At 32.2% G+C, this 22,430-nt stretch overlaps 1 protein-coding gene across 2 annotated transcripts in view; it reads right to left on the reverse strand.

The window, feature by feature from the left end:
- Positions 1-22,430, reverse strand: part of LOC129225115 (band 4.1-like protein 5) — a 146,556-nt gene that overhangs the window by 30,818 nt on the left and 93,308 nt on the right. For both annotated transcript variants that reach the window (XM_054859675.1, XM_054859674.1), the window contains exons 2-6: positions 13,499-13,603; positions 9,617-9,659; positions 8,448-8,526; positions 6,201-6,298; positions 3,304-3,424 (exon numbers count right to left, since the gene is read on the reverse strand). In XM_054859675.1, coding sequence (XP_054715650.1) covers positions 3,304-3,424; positions 6,201-6,298; positions 8,448-8,526; positions 9,617-9,659; positions 13,499-13,603 — 446 coding nt within the window. The remainder of the gene's footprint in view (positions 1-3,303; positions 3,425-6,200; positions 6,299-8,447; positions 8,527-9,616; positions 9,660-13,498; positions 13,604-22,430) is intronic.

The following is a 22,430-nucleotide window of genomic DNA, read 5'->3' on the forward strand; positions in this document are numbered from 1 at the left end:
TCTGGAGCAGCTGCCTGAATCCCGACCATTCTTTCAATATGAAAAAGATCCTGAAATGCGTGTCTCGGATTGTTTCCCATAAAGTTTCTGAAGAGAACACCTGAACCTTTCTCATTTCCTTAACATCATGAATTCTGAAAATTTCCACCGCGGTGGACTCTCAGACCTGTCCCCTGACCATATCTTACATCATTAAAAATTGACAAAAACTGCGTTTATAAGACTTCAATTTGGAAAATTTTGTGGGGGAAATCCCCCCTACCTCCATCCTTCCAATTCAAAGACACCCAAAATAAAATTTTTAAGGTCTTATAACTAATGATATAGATCTTTTTTTAAAGCAATAAAGAATTTCTCAGTGTTAAACTTATCTTACATTTTATTAATTCACTTATTTTACTGAAAATTAAATTTTAATGTAGGAATTTGAAGCAAGATGGATAAGAGCGGCAGAGTCAAGTCTTTGCCTCTCCTCAAAAAAAAAAAAAAAAAAAAAAAGGCACTGGGAGAAGAAAGAGGCACCTAAAAGATGCCATCTTGTTGTACTTTGGTTTGCCTCTCCCTAACGTGAATCCTGGCTCGCTTAAGCAACTGAGTGCAGGTTCAAAAAAAAAAAAAAAAAAGGTTGTTGAGGAGAGTTAGCGCTAACTAAACCATCTGAACTGAAACATTGTTGGATTGTTGACTCGCCTAGCCTCAAAAAATTTACAATATGACCTTTGAGCAAAAAAGGTTGGAGAACCCTGCTATAGCCAAAAACTTATGTTAGGTTTTAATCCTTGCCATACAAAGCAAGTTACATCAAAAATTAAGATGGGGAAGGGGGGGGGGGATATGTTTAAAAAATCATTTGCATTGTAAAAAAAAATCAAAATGTTTAAAAAAATTTCACAGCTCTTACTTAAATATTGAATAAATGGATCAGTTTTAGAATGATTATTCAATGCTGTTTTCTTCATATCTTAACCCTTTTAATTTTCTTCATTTTAAATTATTAATTGAATTTATTTATTTTAAGTTATCTCTAATTTTAGCAAAAATCACTGATGCTAGACATTTATTTTAGTAGCTAAAAATTATTAATTTTGTAAAATAAAATGTAAATTTTCTAAATAAGCAGACAATTCCTTTTGACGGAATGAAAATCTTTACACAAGTTACTGGTAAAAACAAATATTATTGTTCTTAAATGCTAGAAGTTTGAAGTCACATGTTTATATTGAGGATCAGCATTCACTCAGCTTTGCCTATTTTGTTTTGGAAAATAGAAACCATAAAAATATATTCCAAAACAAATTAAAGAATATTAACTCAAATAAATTTTTACTAGGTACATCGGTTAAAGTGAGCTAATGGAAACAAGATGAAGTGAAGAAAGTTTAAGAAGATAATTATCTTTACCAATAATAAAGCTAAAAAAGTCTGGATCTCTGGATATCTGTCTCTCTGGATTTCTGTTACGCGCATAGCAACTTGACTGTTCGGCTGATTTTCATGAAATTTGGCACAAAATTAGTTTGTAGCATAGGGGTGAGCACCAGGGCTGTGGAGTCGGAGTCGGACTGATTTCGGAATAAAGGAGTCGGAGTCGGAGTCGGAGTCGTTGGAAAACATGCCGACTCCGACTCCGGGCTTCTTTTTTTCTTTCCTTTTCACTGACTCTCCTTGCATTTTTTAAAAATTGATTACCAATTGATTCGATTACATGTATAAAAAGATACTAATGAGAAAATAACTGCCATTATGGCAATCAGCTAGCTTGAATGCTTACCGAACTTTCTGTAGCCGTCCATTAGTTTGCTTGCTTTTTAACTTAACTAATAGCAACTGTCAGCAAACGGTTTTGTTGAATAACATTTTCAAGTAATCACTTTCAAATAAAAATAGAAATATAGTGTTTTGTTCTATCTCAGTTTAAAATAGTAAAAGAAACGTAACAAATTAGTAAGTCGACGCCTGTAGCTAAGGTTGAAACGTTTAAGTGTGATCGGCAAATTCAAAGAAGTTCTGGCTCGAAAGCACGAATCCAAAAGATTCGATGAAATAATCTAATGTTTTTTTCTTTATTAAGACTATTTCTGTAAGCTTATGTAACAAAATAAGTGTAAAAAATTTCTTGATTACAACACTCAAGAATTGCAGTTAATCTTAAAATCTTCATATTTAGGTTAATTCTAAAGCAGCCAATAAAATTTAAATTAAAAATTTAGCGAAGAAGAAATATAGGTATAGTAAAAGCTATTCGTACAAATTTGTATACCGCCGCGTTTTGTGTAAAATTAGCTCCTGACGCATATGTGCCCTATTTTCGTTGAAATTTTATTGATGAAATATAATTTAAAATATATTCGTGAAAATTTTCAGAATTAAAGTATTTATATTTTTTATAAACTCTGAAATTAACTTTGGGTGTCATCTACTAGATGGATGTCACCAGGGGCAAACCACTCCCTCTCAAGAACTTGGATTTAGAAAAAAAGTTTTTTTTCTCTCAAGTTACAGCTTTCAAAAATTGAAAGCACACGATTTGTTCAATATATATTTGTTAAACATTAAAGGGGGGCAAATTACAGATAATCATTTTCAAAATTTTTAAAAGAGGTTTTTAAGTCATCTCACTTTTTAACTCGTAACTATTGGAAAGTTTGATTTTTAAATTGAATTTCTAACGTTGTATGACGTCTTGGGTTTACAATAAAAAACAAAATGCTAAATTTTCATAAAAAGGAATTAATATTTCAATCTCTGTTAAGAGGTTTTCCCCCTTCCCTTGAATGGAGAGAGGGAGTTTAAAAAATACAATTAAAAAAATTAAAAAAAAATCCGGAGTCGGAGTCGGAGTCGGGCGTTTCAAAATCCAGGAGTCGGAGTCGGGGTCGGAGTCGGCCATTTTCCTTCCGACTCCGCAGCCCTGGTGAGCACCTCGAAGCAATTTTTCGAAAATTCGATTTTTTTCTCTTTTTCTGTCCCAATTTTAAGAACATTTTATGGAGCAAATTATAACGTGGACAAACAAATCACCATAACGTGGACTAGCTAATTACCATAATGTGGGCGAGCAAACTGCCATATGTGACTATGGGCGAGCAAACTACCATTTGCGACAATGGGCGAGCAAATTAACATAGCAAATTGGTGAGAAATTCATCATCCATTATTTGTAAATATACAGGCAAACCAAATGACCTTTAAATTTTCTACTACAGGCAAAGCAGTGTGGGTAACCCCAGTAGTTTTTAATACAAGAAAAATATCTGTTCCAAAATCATTTTCATAAACCACTAAGATAAATATTGCACATACTTGCAAGTTTTGTATGCATTTAAGATATCAACTTCCATTTCTTCTGTCTGATCAGGAACAAAATGAAACTCAGACACAAAACCAGGTGTGTGTTGTGCTGGATCATAATCCCCAAGCTCAGCTGTAAAAATTAAATATTCAATGAAGCATTTGTATCAAATTAGTAAACTAGCAACAATTATTTCAAACTAAATATTACATTAAAAAATATTAAAAAATCTTTCACTTCTCCCCCACCCTTCCTGGATTTGTTAAATCCTATAAATACATTTTTTAGTAGTTTTAATTATGCTACAAAAAACTGAATGGATTTTGTTGAACATAGTTAAATACGTTCAACAAAAAACCATTAGGGCGATTCTCGAAAAAATGTCCTGTGTGTAATGCTAAGTTTTTTTTTATTTTTTCCACCTAACCAAAGCCTTCAAAAAATAATGCTGTTGGGGAATAATACATGCTTTAATATACTATCCAAAGCATAACAGTTAATCCCATATTTAACTAATAGTTACTTGAATAAAATAAAAAACTTAGCGTTACGCACGGGACATTTTTTCGAAAATCGCCCATTAACATGAAATATTGAGTAACACAAAATGATATAATGATCAGCAGTGGCGGATTTACATTTTTGGAGATGCCCTTAGCTACACACAGAATTAGTAAAACATTTTTATGTGCATTTTTGAACCCCTTTTGGAGTTTCTATGGTTGTGAGGGCCACTTGCAATTGCGAAATGGTGCATCCGACATTGTTAGTCAGAACGATATATTAAGTAAGTTAATAAATCTTTTAAAACAAAATTTTTTGAACACGGAAAAATATTTTGGATCCTTTTGTTTTGTGTGAAACATGAGTCACGATAATTTTCTAAATTGGTTAAAATCAACCAACTCTGTGTGTAAGGTTTGCACTTTTATGGTTGAACAATGATGAAGTAAAAAACCAATACAAAACTATTAAGAGGTGCCCTTTTGCACATCCTTCATTACACCAGCAAAAAAAAAAAAAAAAAGACAGTTTGCTTTCATAGAAAATAAAAAAAAAATCTTCCAGCAACTAAAAGCAACAGATTTCTTTGAAAGAGTGGTTCAATTTTCTTACAATAAAATACTCATCAATAAAATTATTATTGCAACATGCTCTTTCAATTTTACTTAGTGCACTATTCTGTTCCTTGATGCATGCTTTCAGTGCAAGCTAAATAACTAACCTGATAACCCTGATTACATTTGCATTATTAATAACAGGCAATTGCAATCAGGGGCAGAACCTGTGCGCCTTTTTTTTTCTTCTTGCACCTGTGTGCTTTTGTTTATTTTTCTCTTTTATGCCCTCAAAACCTGTGAGTCCACCCTCCCTTTTTTTTTTGTTGCACCCTCAAACCTTTGAGTTGGTTTTTCTTCTTTTTTTTTTTGAACACTAAATCTGTGAGCCAGTTTTTTTTTTTTTTTTTTGTGAATTTGAACAAGTGCACCCTTTGGTAGTCATTGTTGACAACCTCTCGTGGGGCCCAATTCGCCTCTGTTTGCAATGAATCGAACATTTAACAAATCAAAACTTTCTCAGAATTGATTGGATTTAGACTCATGGAGAAATTACTGTGATTTTTTGGTCATTCTCCAGAAAACGTAACTTTTGAACGCAAATATTTTTCAAATTTCAACACCTTTTGTTTTCTTTTTTTTCATTTTCACACGAAAGTGTTATCTTCTAGAAGTAACCATAAACAAAGGTCCAGCAAAGTTCCAATTATTTTACTTATAAATAAGAAAAAAAAATGCCTTGTGTTCACAGAAATAAAAAAAAGGAAAAAAAAAAACTTTTAATATTTAAAAATCAAGGCCAATTTAATGTCAAAGCATTAATTTTGTTAATTGTGCAAACAACCAGCAATGTAATGATTAGTGGGAATATAATATTAAGCTCTCTTAATTAATGTACGGCTTAATTAGTAGTTTCAAATGTATGTTAAAAAAATAGCATTTAATAAATTTGAGGATATACTGGCAATTTATAATTTTGGTGAATACCTATTATTGATGTATTTCCCCTTCATCATTTATTTTCACTTCAGAAATAATGACATTGATAAGGTCTGTCACAGAGGTGAGGATCTTTCCATTAATATAGGCCTAATAGATACATTTGTCATGGAAAAAAAAAATTTCTTCGTTGCTACAATCTGCACATGTGAAGCGTATGAAAACATGTTCACTTCTGTTTTTACATTAATTTAAATCCCTGAAATTCAAGTACACGGAGGTGAGAAGTCTGAATAACAACACTAAGTTTTTAAAGCAAAAGCTATCTTCTTGTTTTGCGACAAAAATCTCACAATTACAATTATAGCTGAAAATAAACAAGAGGACTCCCTTGTATCATGGAAAATAAAATTTGATGTCATTACTGCCACATGTTAATGAGGAATGGCATTTTGTGTTTAGGTAACGGAGGTGAGAGCTTTTGTGTGACATGACTCCTTGTCCTTCTAAAACGAACTAAAACACAATATTAAAAAATTAAATATACTTAAACAATTTGTATTTGAGACACTTGTGAAAGGAATAATAAATAAATATATACTTTTAATTAAACATGTTATTAAGCAACATAAACAGTCACACAAGATGTGTGACATGCCACGGAGATGAGAATTCACATGTTGTGAACCAAAAATATACTTAAATAAAAATTATTAAAAAAATGTTGGCAGGTTTAAATAGATATATTTTTGTTGAAATGAAAAATCATTGTTAAATGAATTGTTCCTTAAAACTTTTACTGTAAAAGGCGTGTGACAGAAAAGTTACACTTTTTGAAGAACGACCCATATATATATATTGTTTAGAGTGAACATTCTATTTTCCAGTAAGAGGAATTTTAGAATACTTACATTGTAAAGAAAAAGCAGCAAGCTCTACAGCAGTTTGATATGGAACAGGTAATCTTTCAGAAATAATATCCTGTTTCAATTGTAGGAAAAATAAATACCTGAAAAAGATTAAGAAAATATTTATAGTTCCTTCCATGATGCAAAATTAATTTTTGGTTATTACATACCTAAAAATTTAATGAACTTTTTTCAATAACAGCAAACTAGTACAATACAATATATTTAAAAAATTAGGTTTATTTTATAATATTAAAAAAAGAGAAGTTGAATAATTGATTTAAATAAATGGTACAAAAAAAAAAAAAAAAAAAAAAAAAAAAAAAAAAAAAAAAAAGAAAAAAAAAAAAAGAAAAAAAAACATTCAAAGAAGCAGAAGATTTATAGAGCCTGGAATTTAACTGAACTGTATTTGCATTATGTTCAAAGTTGAAATCATTATTGAGTATGGCAACTTAGCAATCCCACATGTTGTGCAACATTGTTTGATATGCTGAATCAGTGTCAACTGTCAAATTTTTTATATAAGAAGCAGTGATGTTCCTATCAATTTTCTGAGGGTATACTCCTAGTAATCCATTACGCACAATATGTGTATGCAATCATATACATAATATGTTATAATATGAACATTTGTGAAGCTTATAAGTCTAAATGTCTAAAACGCTATATGTCTAAAAAATGTTTTGAGAGTATACAGCGTTTATGGACCTTACCCTATGGTAGCGGTCAGCAACCTAAATTGACTGAAGACCTACTTTTCAAGTTTGGTAAATACAAAGACTTGGGGGGAGGGGGTAAACGTTCGTGTTGCTGCATTCGCGATTAAGTTCAGATTATGCTGACTTCAAATTATAGGCAAAATCTTGTCAAAATAGACTTTAGCACTTATTAAGTAGTTGCTTTAATTTGATAAAATAATGTAATGTAAACACTGTCAACTCATATAGAAATATTTTCACCCATAAGTACCATTGCCTGTTTTACAACTGATAAAATAATGACCATAAAAAGTTCCGCTGAACATAAAAAGTTTGGGAAATTTTTGAATAATTTGGACATTAAACCTAATTTTGTTTCAAAAAAGGGTATTCAATAGAAACCAAGGGGAAACTGGTTTATAATATTATTAGGAATGAAATAAAAAAGGAATTCTCCGGTAACATAATTAATTTTTGAGCTGTAGGCGTATAATCATAGTACTGCTCTTGCAATGTTTCGGAAGCAAGAGGGGTGAGGTTGGGACTTTGTATTTTTTAGTGTATACTTTGAGTACTAACATCCAGAAAAAAAACAGCTTTCCCCTTATCATTTGCGACACGAAAAGCGAATAATCATAGTACAGCTCTTGCAATGTTTCGGAAGGTGTGGGGGAGGAAGCAAGAGGTGGGGGGGGGGGGGGGGTCGGGACTTTGTGTTGCTTTTTTAGTGTATACTTGGTGTGCTAACATCCTGCAAAAATTCAGCTTTCCCTAAATTAATTGCGACAAAGCCCATTTTTTTTACCTTCATTGACTGGGCTAATAGTGGCAAATTCGTAGAAAGGAAATTTTTTTTGCCTCTATGTAAAATTTATGTAATTGTAGTTTCAGAATCAATTTGTTTTGGCAAAACAGATCAATTACAAAAATTTTTGACCATTCCTACAAGGGTGCCCACCTAGGGGGGGGGGAGGTCATGACGTAGACTGCGCCAGAGAAATTTTTAGGGTGGTTGTTTTGAAGGGGCATTTTTTACTTATTTGGGGGGCTCTTGCTTTGGGGGTGCACCTTTGCTCTTAGGGGGGGTCACCCCTGCATTTTACTTGTCCTATTCAATATGTAACAACTTGTATTTTGTTTTAAATTCTACTTTTGCTTTATGGACACAAAACACTTATACAGGTCATACCGGGAACCCAAAACAAAACAATGAGAAGAAAATAGCATTTCTAACTTTTGAAAACTATACACAAAAAGAAAACAGTGCAAAGGTAAAAAATATGTAAAATGTATAATTTGCGGCTACTATTCTTTACCAAAATGTGTGACACTTTTTACGATCCCCTTTCCCTCTCGTTACAAACTGACAATTTTATGAATTTGTCTCCTCCCAAAACATGACATCACTTGTAGATGAGCCCAAAGTGTGCCATATATATATATATATATATATATATATATATATATATATATATATATATATTTGCTTGATACTGATTGTAGTACAGTTGATAAACTAATACCTTAATATTATACAATGTGTACTTACCTTGTTAACTCTTCCCTTAATGAATTTGGTTCAGATGAATAAAATTTAACCCTAATTCGAAATGTGTATGGAGGACCAACTGAAAAAAAAAAAAAAAGAAAATACAATGAAAGTTTTAATTTATAAACTATATTATGTGTCAAGTCAAAAATAGTTAAATGCAGTAAAATCATTTTACATTAAATTAAAGGGATCAACATTTTTTCTGTGAAAATAATTTCATGTTAAAAGATTTGTATTCAACTGCAGTATTTTTTCTGGACTTCCATGTCATATTGTGTTAATCCATTTCTCGTGTGTTGAACCTATTTCACTCAACTGTATGAAAATGGAATGATAATTTCATGCCTTAAGGACTTCTCTTTTTTTTGGTATGGACACATTTATGTGAATCATAAGGAAATTTTGAGGGCAAAAGGAATCACTTTGTAAAAGCCTTGCTTTGTTGTAGAAGATTTTATGAGTCTGTTTTTGGATTCAAAAATAGCATTGAACAGACGATCCCCACCTTTTGTCCACTACTGATGTTTGACTAGTCTGTATCTAGTCTGTGGCTTGTGAATGGTAAATTAAGCAGGCAATGGGTATCATTGGACCAAGTCCTATACCTGAATTCACGGGGTGTAAAATTGTGGTTTATGAACTGTTCGGATAAAACCTTAGTGATAAAGGGGTGTTCCTACAGCATCATCATGGAGTAAATCTGTGAAACCCTAAAAGGCACAGACCAGAGATGGGGAACCTTTTTAGTTTGGGAGACTGCATTTTAATTTGGAAGCAGTAAAAGGCCACACATAAACATGTAAAAGCAACTTTAATGTGTCATATCTTTTCATAGATTTATTTATTTTGTAGTTTATTGTAGTAGTATGCTATTACTTTTTCACAGTACAGTAAAACCCCTCTTAACGGACACCCCTCTCATGCGGACAATTTTCAGTTCCCCGATTCCAAGGGAAATAACATTATTTAACCCCTGTCCTACGGACACCCCTCTATTGTGGACAAAAAACTTTGTCCCGTTAGTGTCCGCATTTGAGAGGTTTTACTGTATTTATTTTGTAGTATATGATTGTATTACACGCATTGAAATAATAGAGAAATCAAATATGATAGAATTTTGATAGAAGACAAAATATATAAATAATAAAAAAATATTTCTCACTTACTTTTAACTTGCTTTTTGATAAGTTTAGTAGGATCTAGCCAGTGCTGTAAAAAGTGTTCAATGTTATAAATTCATAGTTTTTCAAAAATTACATTAAAGTCAAAAATATTTTCATGGAAAACATGACAAAGTATGGGGGGGGGGGGAAAAAACACTACAATTTCTACTGAGAAAAAATGGATGAATTCTATTGCAATTAGGGGTGAGCCTATATGCAAATTAGCAAATTACGACAGATCAATCGGTATGTTGACAATAGGCCTATTAAAAACCATGATGTTTTTTAATACTACAATTTCTCCGTATTTTTCTTTCAAAATAATATTTCATTTAATTTCTGAGAGCAAATTTTCATATTATTCTTAATTAAGTTACATTATGTTAACTAGACATGAAAATTCAATTATTTAGTCAGTCAGTTGCTTTTGGACCATTCCACGAAAAAGTCAACCGCTTGTCCCGCACGTGACGGTTCATATATTTCATTAAAAATAATAATTTTAAAGGGAAATGACGAAACTTTTTGCTTAAGATGTCACACATAAGTTTGTAATTTGTTAACCAGAAAAAAATTAAGTCATTAATATTTTAAAGTATTATTTTTAATGATATATATGAGGTGCGGGACAAAATGACTGTTTTCCGTGGAATGGCCCTTTTAACTTAGTAGCAACCCTTTTTGTAATTAGTAACCTCTTAATACAAGACTTTTATTCCTTATTATAAGGTAATCTTAAAGTACCGAACTAAAGATAGGGTGTAGAGAAAAGTATTGACTTATGAAGCATGTTGTATGCATATTTATTCAAAATAGAAAAATTAAATTAATAAAATTAACCAAAATTGCAATCATTTTTTAATAAAAATAATTTTAAGCATATTATGTACAATATTTAGGCCTCCTTCAACTTAGTTGAATCAGCTATTGAATGAGCAATTATTAGGAAGTGTCAGCAGGTAGATAAGTCAAGAAATCGCATGGCATCCTTCACATGGCAGTCAATACTTCTGGTAGGGCAGGCACATGTGCCGCTACCATTCTCATCCCAATAAACAATTAACTAAAAGGACATTGCCAAGTGTGCGCTCTGCATACAAGTAAACTAGTTGAGTCAACTAGGCTCAGTTTTAACAGTGTTCTGGAGCAGCTGCTCGAATAAAATCGGCTAAGTCCAGTGGTGGGATGTATGAAATTATTTTTTTATGTACCCTTTTTTTTTTCAACAAGATAAGTTAATTCCACTAAGGTGCCTCATGTAAATACTACAAAAAGTGCCAGAAACTAGTTCACATGCAAATTTCTCGAAAAGTTGATTCAACTAACCACTTTGTGTGTAGGAGGCCTTTACTCTCCTGTCTCTTCACTTGATAAACCTTCATATTTTATTACTAAATATATAAAAGTGAAATTAGCTACAATCTTATAATAGAATTGTTAATAGAATTTAGAATAATAGAAGAACTGGAAGACATTTAATGTCTACTAATAATTCTTGCTTTATCCACAATTTTATCATAATTCATTTTCTTTTAAATAACTTTTTGAGCAATCTTTACATGCAACAACAACTTAAATGCATATTAGAGCAGTAAATTTGGTAAATATAATTCATAGCTAAATAATATGTACAAAAAGTATTCAGTTTACCCTAGTATTTAAGTTTAAAAAATATATGTCACAAAATGTTACCAATTTTAGGAAATCATAGCTACAGATTATACATACACTACCTGGCCATTCGTCAACGGACATCCCTCGAAAAGGATAATGGTGTGGTCGTGTTTTTTGTGGTATGGGCTTGGTCTACTTGTTCCAGTGGATGGAATTATGAATGCCGAGAGATACCAAGCAGTTCTGGACAACCACACGCAATACCTACCTTGTGGCAATTTTCTCTTTCTCTCACCATACCATACGGCACATGTTATTACCACCTGGTTCAAAAGCATGGATGTGGAAAAACTTGATTGGTCTGCCCAGAGTCTAGACCTTAACCCCATCCAGCATCTTTGGGATGTGTTGGAGCGGCGGCTGAGAGCCAGGCCAACCTGGCCCCGAAACAAGACTGAGCTCTATGCCATGTTGAAGGAGGAATGGAGCCTGATTCCTGTTGCAACATATCGTCACTTGGTGGAAAGTCTTCCTCAAAGAGTTGCAGCTGTCATTGCAGCAAATGGTGACCCTAAATGCTATTGATGTTGTGTGAGCCTGCTTTGCGTGACTTGTACGAAGTTTCTGGTGATGAATGGCAAGGTAGTGTTGATGCAAACTACAGAGACTGGCAGGAGATACTATTGCCAGCTTTATGAGTCATCAATAATACCTCTTTCAGTTTTTTTCCAAGATGCACAAGTAGATTTTTCATGAAATACACATAAATACACAAAGACATGTATATATATACACTAGAGGATCCGACAGACGTTGTTCTGTTCAAACTTTGTAAATTGAAAAGTTTGAGTGTGTGAACCTTTTTGTTGAAAAAATTATGAAAAAAGAAAATGTTTTTAAGATGCTTGGTGTCTGAAAGCGTATATCACAACTTGATTTATCTAATGCCCACAAAGCAGTTGTTTCATTAACAGTTTTTTCTCGCATACTTGAAAGATCTTCATAGAGTACATGGTTTGTTCCTTCAGTCATACTCAAGGGATAAAAATTGCACTCAGATATGAAGTGTAAAAAATTAACTACCCGTTTAGAACAAACAGAAAATCCCGCTGCAAACATCCTCCATATGGGAAGGAGTAAAACAATCGAAAAGCTATCATTTAAAAAAATGGTAAAGGTAAAAACAGTTCCCTGAATAAGGGAAAGTCACTCATTTCCCCGCTCCCCTTCTGATGTAAAATATATTATTCAATTAAACAATAGGTTAAAATAAATATTAATTATCTAGGAGTTATAACCATCCAATATTTAAATAATTCAATTAATTGATAAAAACGTTTCCGCTTCCATCAATTGCGAAGAATTCTTGTATCAATTTAATTACACACAAAAAATTTGACCAAAATCGGTTCAGCTGTTTAAAAGCCTTATGATTTCAAACACATGCACAGAAGAAATATATATATTAAGATCAGAGGCGGATACAAGGGGAGGGTCATGGGGGTCATGACTCCTCCCAGACCGTCGATTATATGATCTGCCCGCATAGTGTTCAAACACTTTCTTTTTTGTAAAATGTAAACGATTTCATAATATTTTCAACTCATTAATGTAAATATTTGAAATATTACTTTTCATTGCTAATGAAATTAATTAGTGCCCTTTATGTCATATTAGGGGCCTTGTTCCTGGCCAATTTGATGCTTTTTATTGACACCCAAGCAGTTTCAGAAACTTTCTGCAGCCAAAACCGCAGCTTCGCTCATAAGGGGTCATTCTTCAACATACCCCACCCCCCCACTAAAATGATAGTCTGTATCCGCCCCTGATTAAGATAGATTAGATATGTATACATATTTGACAAACGGAGGGGGAGGGGACCATTGCCCACATAGTCTACACTTTTAATTACTTAAGGGTCTATTCAAAAAAGAAAAAAAAAAGGACAAGCAAATAATTTTAGACTTAATGAGCAGCAACTTCTGCTTCTGAGTTTCAAAACACTGATTAACATAGAAATATTGAAATACCTTGGGGTAGGAAAGTAAAAGAAAAAATATCGTTTAATCGCACAAATTTGCAGAGCGTTTCGACGTCAAGGGACCCCTTTTTCAATGCAAAAAAAGTGAGCTTTTGGATGTAAAGACATTTGTACAACAGAACGTAATTTCTTTTTTCTTTTACAGATCAATTAAATTTGAGCATTAAAATATTCTATGGAAAAAATTGCAAACAGGAAAAAAAAAATGTAGAAATATTCATATAGCCTACCTGAACATGATTGGCATCTGTAAATTGCAAACCAAAATAATCTTTCTCTGTCAGATCTATGTGATAGAACACTTGTTCATACAAGGCACTACCTAGGTCTTTCTTCTGTAAAAAGTAAAGAAATATTTCCATTAGAATCCACATGACACGCATAATAAAACAAATGAAAAAAAAAAAAGAAAAAATAAAGATATTTAAGTTACTGAATACGATGGAGGTGAGGGGGGGGGCGTCATTTCAAATTCTTTCAGGGAGGGGGGAAGGGGCAAAGGATGTACACTCAATACAAATTTTATCGAAAAGCAGCAAAGACCATGCCTACTTATAAACATTAATTTTTCAAACTCAGGGCGGGGGGGGGGGGGGGGGCTTGAACTCCCGGAGCCCCCAAATGACAGGCCAGGGGAGTGGGCAATATTAATGTAACTTCAAAATTTGATACGATGTCATTTGTTGTTAATATTATTTGCCTGTATAGTTGTTTAAAAAAATGTCTTTTATCAAAGAGTCGCATAAACTTGTAAAGAATCGTCGAGTACCAGATGTTACACATAAATTAACATAACATTTATTCTGTCCAGTCGACATTCTGACATTTGAGAAGGAGATCAAGCATAGATTGGTTACCGATCGAGTTAAAGTAAAAATACGAACAAACAATTCATATGCATATTCAATTGCAGTTCACAAAAGTTTGACTTTTACAATATACTAGTGGTACCCGGACGGCTTTGCCCGTAGTAGAAAATTAAAAGGTCTTTTGGTTCCCCTGTATATTTACAAATTTTGCATGATGAATTTCTCGCCAGTTGGCTTGATCACGTTTCGGTTCCATGTTATGATAACTTGGTAATTTACTCGTCCATCTTATGATAATTTTGCTCAGGAAAATGTTCTTAAAATTGGAATAGAAAAAGAACAAAATCGAATTTTCTAAAAATTGTTTAAAGGTGCACACCCCCAAGCTACAAACTAATTCTTTGCCATATTTCATGGAAATCGGCCGAACGGTCTAAGCGCTACGCGCGTCACAGAGATCCTGACGATGTGCAGACAGAGAGACTTTCAGCTTTATTATTAGTAAAGATAAAAAAAAAAAGTTAAAGATAAAGAAGACAAGAAAAAAAAAAGCGAAAATGGGATGAAAAAAAAAGTCGGGGAATTTTATAAGAAAATTTATCTAATTGGGGGGAAAAAATTTTTTTTCAAGAGACAAAAATATTAGAGGGAGTCGATTCATTTTATGAAAATATTAGTGGAAAAATAATTTTTGAATTTGGGGGATTTTGATAGAAAACATCGCTTTTTGGAGAAAAGTTGAAATGGAATTGGGGGAAATCTGGATTTGACCATCTGGCAACACTGCCACAGAGCAGTTGTTTTTATCAACTATTTTTTCTCGTGTACTTCAAAGATTTTCAGAGATTGTATGGTTTGTTCCTTTAGCCATACTCAAAGGATAAAAATCATCCTCAGATATTAAGCATAAAAAAATAACTTTCCCATTTAGTAAAACCGGGAAATCCCGCTGCAACGTCCCCCATATGAAAAAAATACATAAATAAAACAATCGAATGGATATCGTTTAAAAAATGAAAAATGTTAAAACAGTTCCATGAATAAGCGAAAATTACTCCCCTCCCCCTCCCGATGTAAAATAAACACTTTTTTCAATTGTAGACTAAACACTCTTTAAAAACCAAAAAGAATTCTTTGCAATTTAAATTTCTTTGCAATTATTTCACCAAATGAACAAAAGATGCAATAAATTACATTAACAATAATAAACAAATAATCACGCAAACATATTGTTATGGCCAAGGTCAGCAAGCTACCAAGTTCCTGTAATCCGGCCGATCAGTAAGCGAAACGAACTCCGACCGATTAGCGGTCCCATCTTTGGAACGAAAACTTCATATATTTGCCTAATTTGTTCTTTTCATCAAAGGTAAAAAATCTTCCACTGCACTGATCTTGTGTGTACAGAACTACCCTGTTGTAATTTATCTGAATGAAAATAAAATTTATTTCGTCTTCACACTCCACCATCTTTTCCTTTAATAATATACTGATTAGTTTAATAATTCTTAAAGTATTTTTGCCCTTAATGCAAAAACTCAGATGGATTTGAAGGGAGAAACAAATGTTGTTATGTAGGGTACTATCCGATCAGTTAGTTAGGAAAACCTAAAGCACCGACCAGGTCACATGGTTTAACTACGACGAAAAATACGCGTTTTGCGTGAACCTAGTGAAAGAAATGCGATTTCTTCCAGTACTTTACTTTAAAATATATCACTGGACCTAAAATCGTTGCTTTCAAGAAATGAAGGCTTCACTCTCTCTCTCTCTCTCTCTCTACGTTATATCTGTTCACAATTGACATATCACAGAAGGAAATTTCATTATAAAAAGCAGAGCTGACTTTCTTATTGTCCTTTGGCAACGGGTAAAATTTTTATTTCACTTTTCGCTCAACAATAGTTTAAAATAAATATTAATCATTTGGGAGATATAACGATCCGATGTTTACATTAATTAATTAATTAACAAAAACGTTTCCGATTCGATTCATCGCATTTCAAAACCATGCTTGCTACAACTTAATTACACACAAAAAATTTGATCAAAATCGGTCCAGCCGTTTAAAAGCCTTATGGTGACAAACGTCTGCACCGAAGATTTTTATATATTAAGATTTTAATTCATAGAATAGATTGTTTTTCATTGATGGCAGAAAAATAAGCATTTTAGTTTAACTATTTTTCTTTTTCGAGCGTGTACTTCGCTTTACACATACAAACGTGGTCTATTCAATACTTTGTGTAGCACATATTTTTATTAGCTGGGATGTCAGCACTCCCTTTTTTAGAAATAATGATAACCAGGAAATGAATACAAATACGACTACAGCTATCAAAAAAGAACAAGGTTAATGAAGAGTTGCAGATGCAAGGCGTTTTACCTCCCGCTATCAGCATGAGTTAGAAATGTTGTAATTGCAAATTCGGTAAATGAAACTTTCATATTTTTTTTTACAAAATGAAAATTTAATTTCTTCTGATTAATTTTTAAACTTATTAAGCTCTTTCAGGAAAATGCCAAGTTCAGCTCTTCATCACAGTTTTACGCCATATACGGTCGAACTTATACACATCAAGTTTTGTGACATGTACCATCTTTTATAGTGAATCTGTTATAACGCCAAAAAATTCCAATTCCTTCATTCACTTACAAACAGAAATGATGATCGTCTGTAATATCACCCAGAGCTATTTGCGTCCTATATATATATATACTGGCCTTTGAATGACCTCCTAACAGTTTCACTGTATACGTTTCTACTACTCGTCATATGACTAAAGTTACTGTTGATAGGATAATAACAGTTGTAATTTTGTAACATATTACGATATTTTTTACAATATTTGGATTTCAACACACGTGCTGAAATTCCAATTAAAGGGTTATCCACAAATGATGTCACGTTTTGAGGGGGGAAGGGGAAACTTTGTGCCAAGTGGGGGAGAGGGGGTCAAACTTGCTAAAAAAGTGTGACATCATTTATGGACAACCTCTAAGTAAGATGCAGGAATAAAACCTAATAATTTTCCAAAATCAAAAACAAGATGAAACCTCCAAATTAACAAGAAGTTCCGTCTAGAACTATACGACCCTACTTTCCCGTATACCCATACTACTTTCTAGTATCTGATCAATATTCTCAAAAATAGCTAAAATCGCAAATTGTTTCAAACATATTTTTGCTAATTTCTAGGAATAAAGTATTCCTCACACCATCTAAAAAAATTAAAAAAAAAAGCAGCACCTTTTAAACAAAGCAGCTAATACACTTTTTTCCCTTAAAAAAATTTCTTTAACAGCTTTCAAAACGAAAAAATAATAATTAAAATTAATACGCTTATTAAAATAAATACATCATATCCAAAAAAAATCGTTTCTTTTTCCCCTGTTGCCAAAAATAATTTTTTAAATGAATTAATGCACTTACCAAAATAAATAAAAACAATAAAATGTCAACTTAAAAAAATACTTTTCATTGTCAAAAAAAAAAAAAAAAAAAAAAAAAAAAAAAAAAAAAAAAATCGTCTGCGCATATCGTTATGTAGAAACATAAATGACTTCGAGTTTTTTCGCCGAAAACTGAATACCTAAATTAAAACTTCAGCGTGAAAATAAAAACAAATCATATCAAAAATAATTATTTCACAGTGAAAACCATAGCTGCGGAGTTGGAGTCAATCTCATTTTGGGATAAAGGAGTCGGAGACGAATATCCAAGAATCGGAGTCAGTCATTTGTCCTCCGTGTATAAATTTTTGCCAAAGCTACGAAGTCAGAGTCGAAGTCGGGGAGTCGGAGTCCGATTAATTGTCGGGCACAGGAGTCGGAGTCAGGTGCCTCTAAATTCTCAGAGTCGGAGTCTGGCGTCAATAGCTATTTCCAACAAAATTTGTTTGAAAGAAATCCGCCTTCAAGTACGGAATCTACATTGACTTTCAGTTTCCCCGTAGGCGCTAATGTTAAGTTTTTTTGAACTGTTCAAAATTGAACAAAAAATAATTCAAATCAAAAAGTGAAATATGGGAATGAGGTGTCCTCGCCGAGATCTTTCGAACAAAAAAAAGTTTGTTCGAATCGGACTATTCATTCAAAAGTTATTCGGGGGGGGGGGGGGGGGGGGGGGGGGACAGACGCATATTGACCGTTCCCAAGCGGTAATTCTGTAATCCACGCTATGGCTTGATTTCATCCATACTCAATAGATGGCGCAACTACTTTTTCATGATTGTTTTTTGCTTTATTTTCAAAAATGTCTTGTGTCTTTTGAAGTTTTAACCATGGATAGCTTATCATCCGACTTTACTTATTCAAATATTAATATTACAAACGATCAAAACGAAAATTTAACTTACAGAGTAAAAGAAATCACTGATGAAAATGCTGCAAATGCAAGTTTTAAATTTTTTTTCTTAATTTAATTGCGGATTATCCCGGAAAAAAAATGTTATTAAAGTGACAGAACAGCCGATTTAAATTATTGGAATTTAAGAAAAAATGTGAAAATTCATGTGCCTAAAGGTTTAACGTTGTAATTATTAATTTAATCAACGGTCTAATTGATACAACTATATCAATTAGATAACATTATATGCAGTATTCGGGGGGGGGGGGGAGTACATATATATAGTGTGAAATGTAAGTCAGAACAGCTCTTTTACAAAAGTACTCCAATAGGCTTTCTAGTTTTTTTTATTTATTTATTTGTTTATTTATTGAAAAACACAAAGACACACATATATAATATATGCCAATGATTTTTTTTTTGGTGGGGGGGGGGGGGGACACATTCACCCTTAGTTTTATTTACCCATGTTTCGTAGCATTTTTTAAAATTAATTTTCTGTTTAGTTTGTTCTTTAACTTTTGTTCTTTTTTCCACCAGTACTTACATGTTCTTAACTTAATTGCTATGTTGGGCCTTTTTTGGTTAAAGATTTTTTAGATTGTATTTGTGTTTTAATAAAAGTTGAATTAACTTCTCTTTTGATTGGCTTATACAGATTTAACTTAAATATGCTTGTTAATTTTATACACGGAACTGGTTACAGCAACACAGTGAAAATACAAAAAGTACTTGACGTGTTGCAACAACATATCCGAAATCAGGGAGATTTAATAAATACAAAATCAGCTATCGCTGTGTGCATGACAGACAGAATAGTTTCTGGGGATGGTCCTTCAAAGCATACAGGATGCACTGCTAAATTGACAATCACAATACAAAGGCAAGTTACTTTCAATTAAATGTATATATAACAGGGTTTGAAATAAGGTTCAATTTCGAGAAGGGGAATGTCCCCCGTTACTTCAGATTCCAGGGGGGATTTTTTGAATTTCGGGGAGAATTTTTATAAGTTCTGAAAATTTGTTTACAATTTTTTTTTTTTTTTATAATTCATTTTTATTTCATTTTTCTATTTATTCATTTTTAAATTATAATTTTTTTGGTGTAATATCAGTCCCATTTTCAAATAATTATTCCTTAATTTTGCAATTTTACTTTATTATTTCATTTTCAATAAAATATTTTACAACTAAGTAACATCACATACACTCAATTATTTTTTTTCAATAGAACATTTTCTGGTTCTAATTATCCGAATGGGGTTCAGTCCCGATTGTTTAGAAAAATATTTCTACTGAAAAAAGACTTTTTTTCTGGCAATCAAAAAGTTCAAGTAAAAAATTGCCTATGATTTTCCAAAACGGACTGTCGTTTCCAGCAGTTTTCGGATCGCATTTCGACCGGCGGATCGGAATTAGTTGATATTGGCGGATCGGAATCGGTTGATGTAACCAGTTCTGTGTATAAAATTAACAAGAATATTTAAGTTAAATCTGTATAAGCCATTCAAAAGAGAAATTAATTCAATTTTTATTGAAACACAATACAATCTAAAAAATCTTTAACCAAAAAAGGCCCAACATAGCAATTTAGTAAAGAACATGTAAGTACTGGTGGAAAGAACAACAAAAGTTAAAGAACAAACTAAACAGAAAATTAATTTTAAAAAATGCTACGAAACATGGGTAAATAAAACTAAGGGTGAATGTGTCCCCCCCAAAGGAAGCGATCACACCCCCCCCCCCACCAAAAAAAAATCATTGGCATATATTATATATGTGTGTCTTTGTGTTTTTCAATAAATAAATAAATAAATAAATAAAAAACTAGAAAGCCTATTGGAGTACATTTGTAAAAGAGCTGTTCTGACTTACATTTCACACTATACATATGTACTCCCCCCCCCCGAATACTGCATATAATGTTATCTAATTGATATAGTTGTATCAATTAGACCGTTGATTAAATTATTAATTACAACGTTAAACCTTTAGGCACATGAATTTTCACATTTTTTCTTAAATTCCAATAATTTAAATCGGCTGTTCTGTCACTTTAATAACATTTTTTTTTCCGGGATTATCCGCAATTAAATTAAGAAAAAAAAATTTAAAACATACATTTGCAGCATTTTCATCAGTGATTTCTTTTACTCTGTAAGTTAAATTTTCGTTTTGATCGTTAAGACATTTTTGAAAAGAAAACAAAAAAAAAATTCATGGAAAAGTAGTGGCGCCATCTATCGAGCATAGAAGAAACCAAGCCATAGCGTGGATTACAGAATTACCGCTTGGGATCGGTAGATATGCGGGAGGGCAGTTCTCAAAAGGTGGGAACAAACACAGACCTCAACTTTGAAGCTTCAACACCAAATAACTTTCATTTTAATTAACTCAAAAATTTTTGAGTTAAACTATAATACTGTATAGAGACAAGAATTGACATAAATTATGGAAAAAATGCTCTTCAAATGCCCTTTAAAAAATATTTTCTTTGCTAAAAGGCACAATTTTGGACATACCAAAACGTTAACTGAGCAAATGTACCATTAAAAAAAAATTTTTTTTAATTATTTCCATACGTTTCAAAAAAAAATTAAAGGTATGAATCTTACACTGAATAACTTTTTGTTAATATTTTACACAGATAACAAAAATAAAGATAGATTATTTACTTTGTAAACGATTTAAAAAAAACGTAACTTTGAAATTTGATGTATGTCCAAAAGTTGCGATCTTTAAAATGCTATTATTTGAGAACTAAGTATATGATGTTTTTGTTTTAAAGGTATTTATCGATCCTCAGAATCAATTTTTAATTGTTTAAAAGTGTTTTCATAAGCTTTTATGCAGTATCTTAGAAGAAAAATGATTTTTCTTAAACATACATGTGAGATGTCCAAATGGCGTTACGATCTTGATGCCGATAATTCTGTCCGTTTATTCATAATTTTTGATGATCCACTGTCTTCTAACCTCAATAAAAAAGGTTATTATAATGTTATCTTTTTTAATCCATTGGTATTTTGCATAATTAATACGTTACACATTGAACAATGCATAAATTACAGTAGCAACATGGCTTTCTATGATCGAACGAAAGCCATTTTGCGCTAACATCGCCAAGCAAACTTCCGCTGGCGACATTAGGGACAACACAGTATACGATACGCTAAAGGTTACCAGAGGGGAATTCCAGTCTGACAAATGTAGTTTATCGTCAGCTGTACCACTTTTGGCGACTTTATCACCTGCGCTAGCATTTTTTTTTTTTTTTCCGCTTTTATTATTTTAGAATTCTTTTTCTCTTCTGTCTTTTGGAAACATAATTTAACGATCTCCAAATAGAAATACGAATTTCTTTCTTCAATAATTTTTTTAGACATCATTTTAATTCTTATGACATTAGAAAAAATATTCATTTTTAAAACTGATGTCACTTTTTACAATTGTATTATTTTTAATTTGAAGCTTTTTTTTAACTTTGCATCAATTTCTTCAAAATCATTCCAAAACTTTATTAAATGTAAGGAGCAGCATGTATAGCCATTCAAGTATTTCATTAATATCCTCTTTATTATTAAATTGCAAAATTTAAAAAGTAATAAATAAAATTTTCATTGGAAAAGTTAAAAATCAGATTAACAATTGTCAAAAATGATGAAACTTACATTATGATGATGTCCAAAATCCGTTACCTACAGGAAAGCAATGTCCAAAATCTGTTACCTACAGATTGCTGATTTAATTTGCTAATTAACAATTTTTACAAATACCTGCTGTCTTTTCATGTTCATATATTGTGTTCTAGGTATGCATACTATAGAATAAAATCAAAATTGATGTCAAATTCGAAAATTTTTGAAATTGCTCAAAGTTAACTTTTTTGTTCCCACCTTTTGAGAACTGCCCGGGACAGACAGACAGACAGACCGACGGACCGACAGACATTTTTCCCCATCTCAATACCCTACTTTCCAATTTTTAATTTTTCGATATTTAT

Source organism: Uloborus diversus, chromosome 6, assembly GCF_026930045.1.
Source record: "Uloborus diversus isolate 005 chromosome 6, Udiv.v.3.1, whole genome shotgun sequence".
Taxonomy (NCBI): Eukaryota; Metazoa; Arthropoda; class Arachnida; order Araneae; family Uloboridae; genus Uloborus; species Uloborus diversus.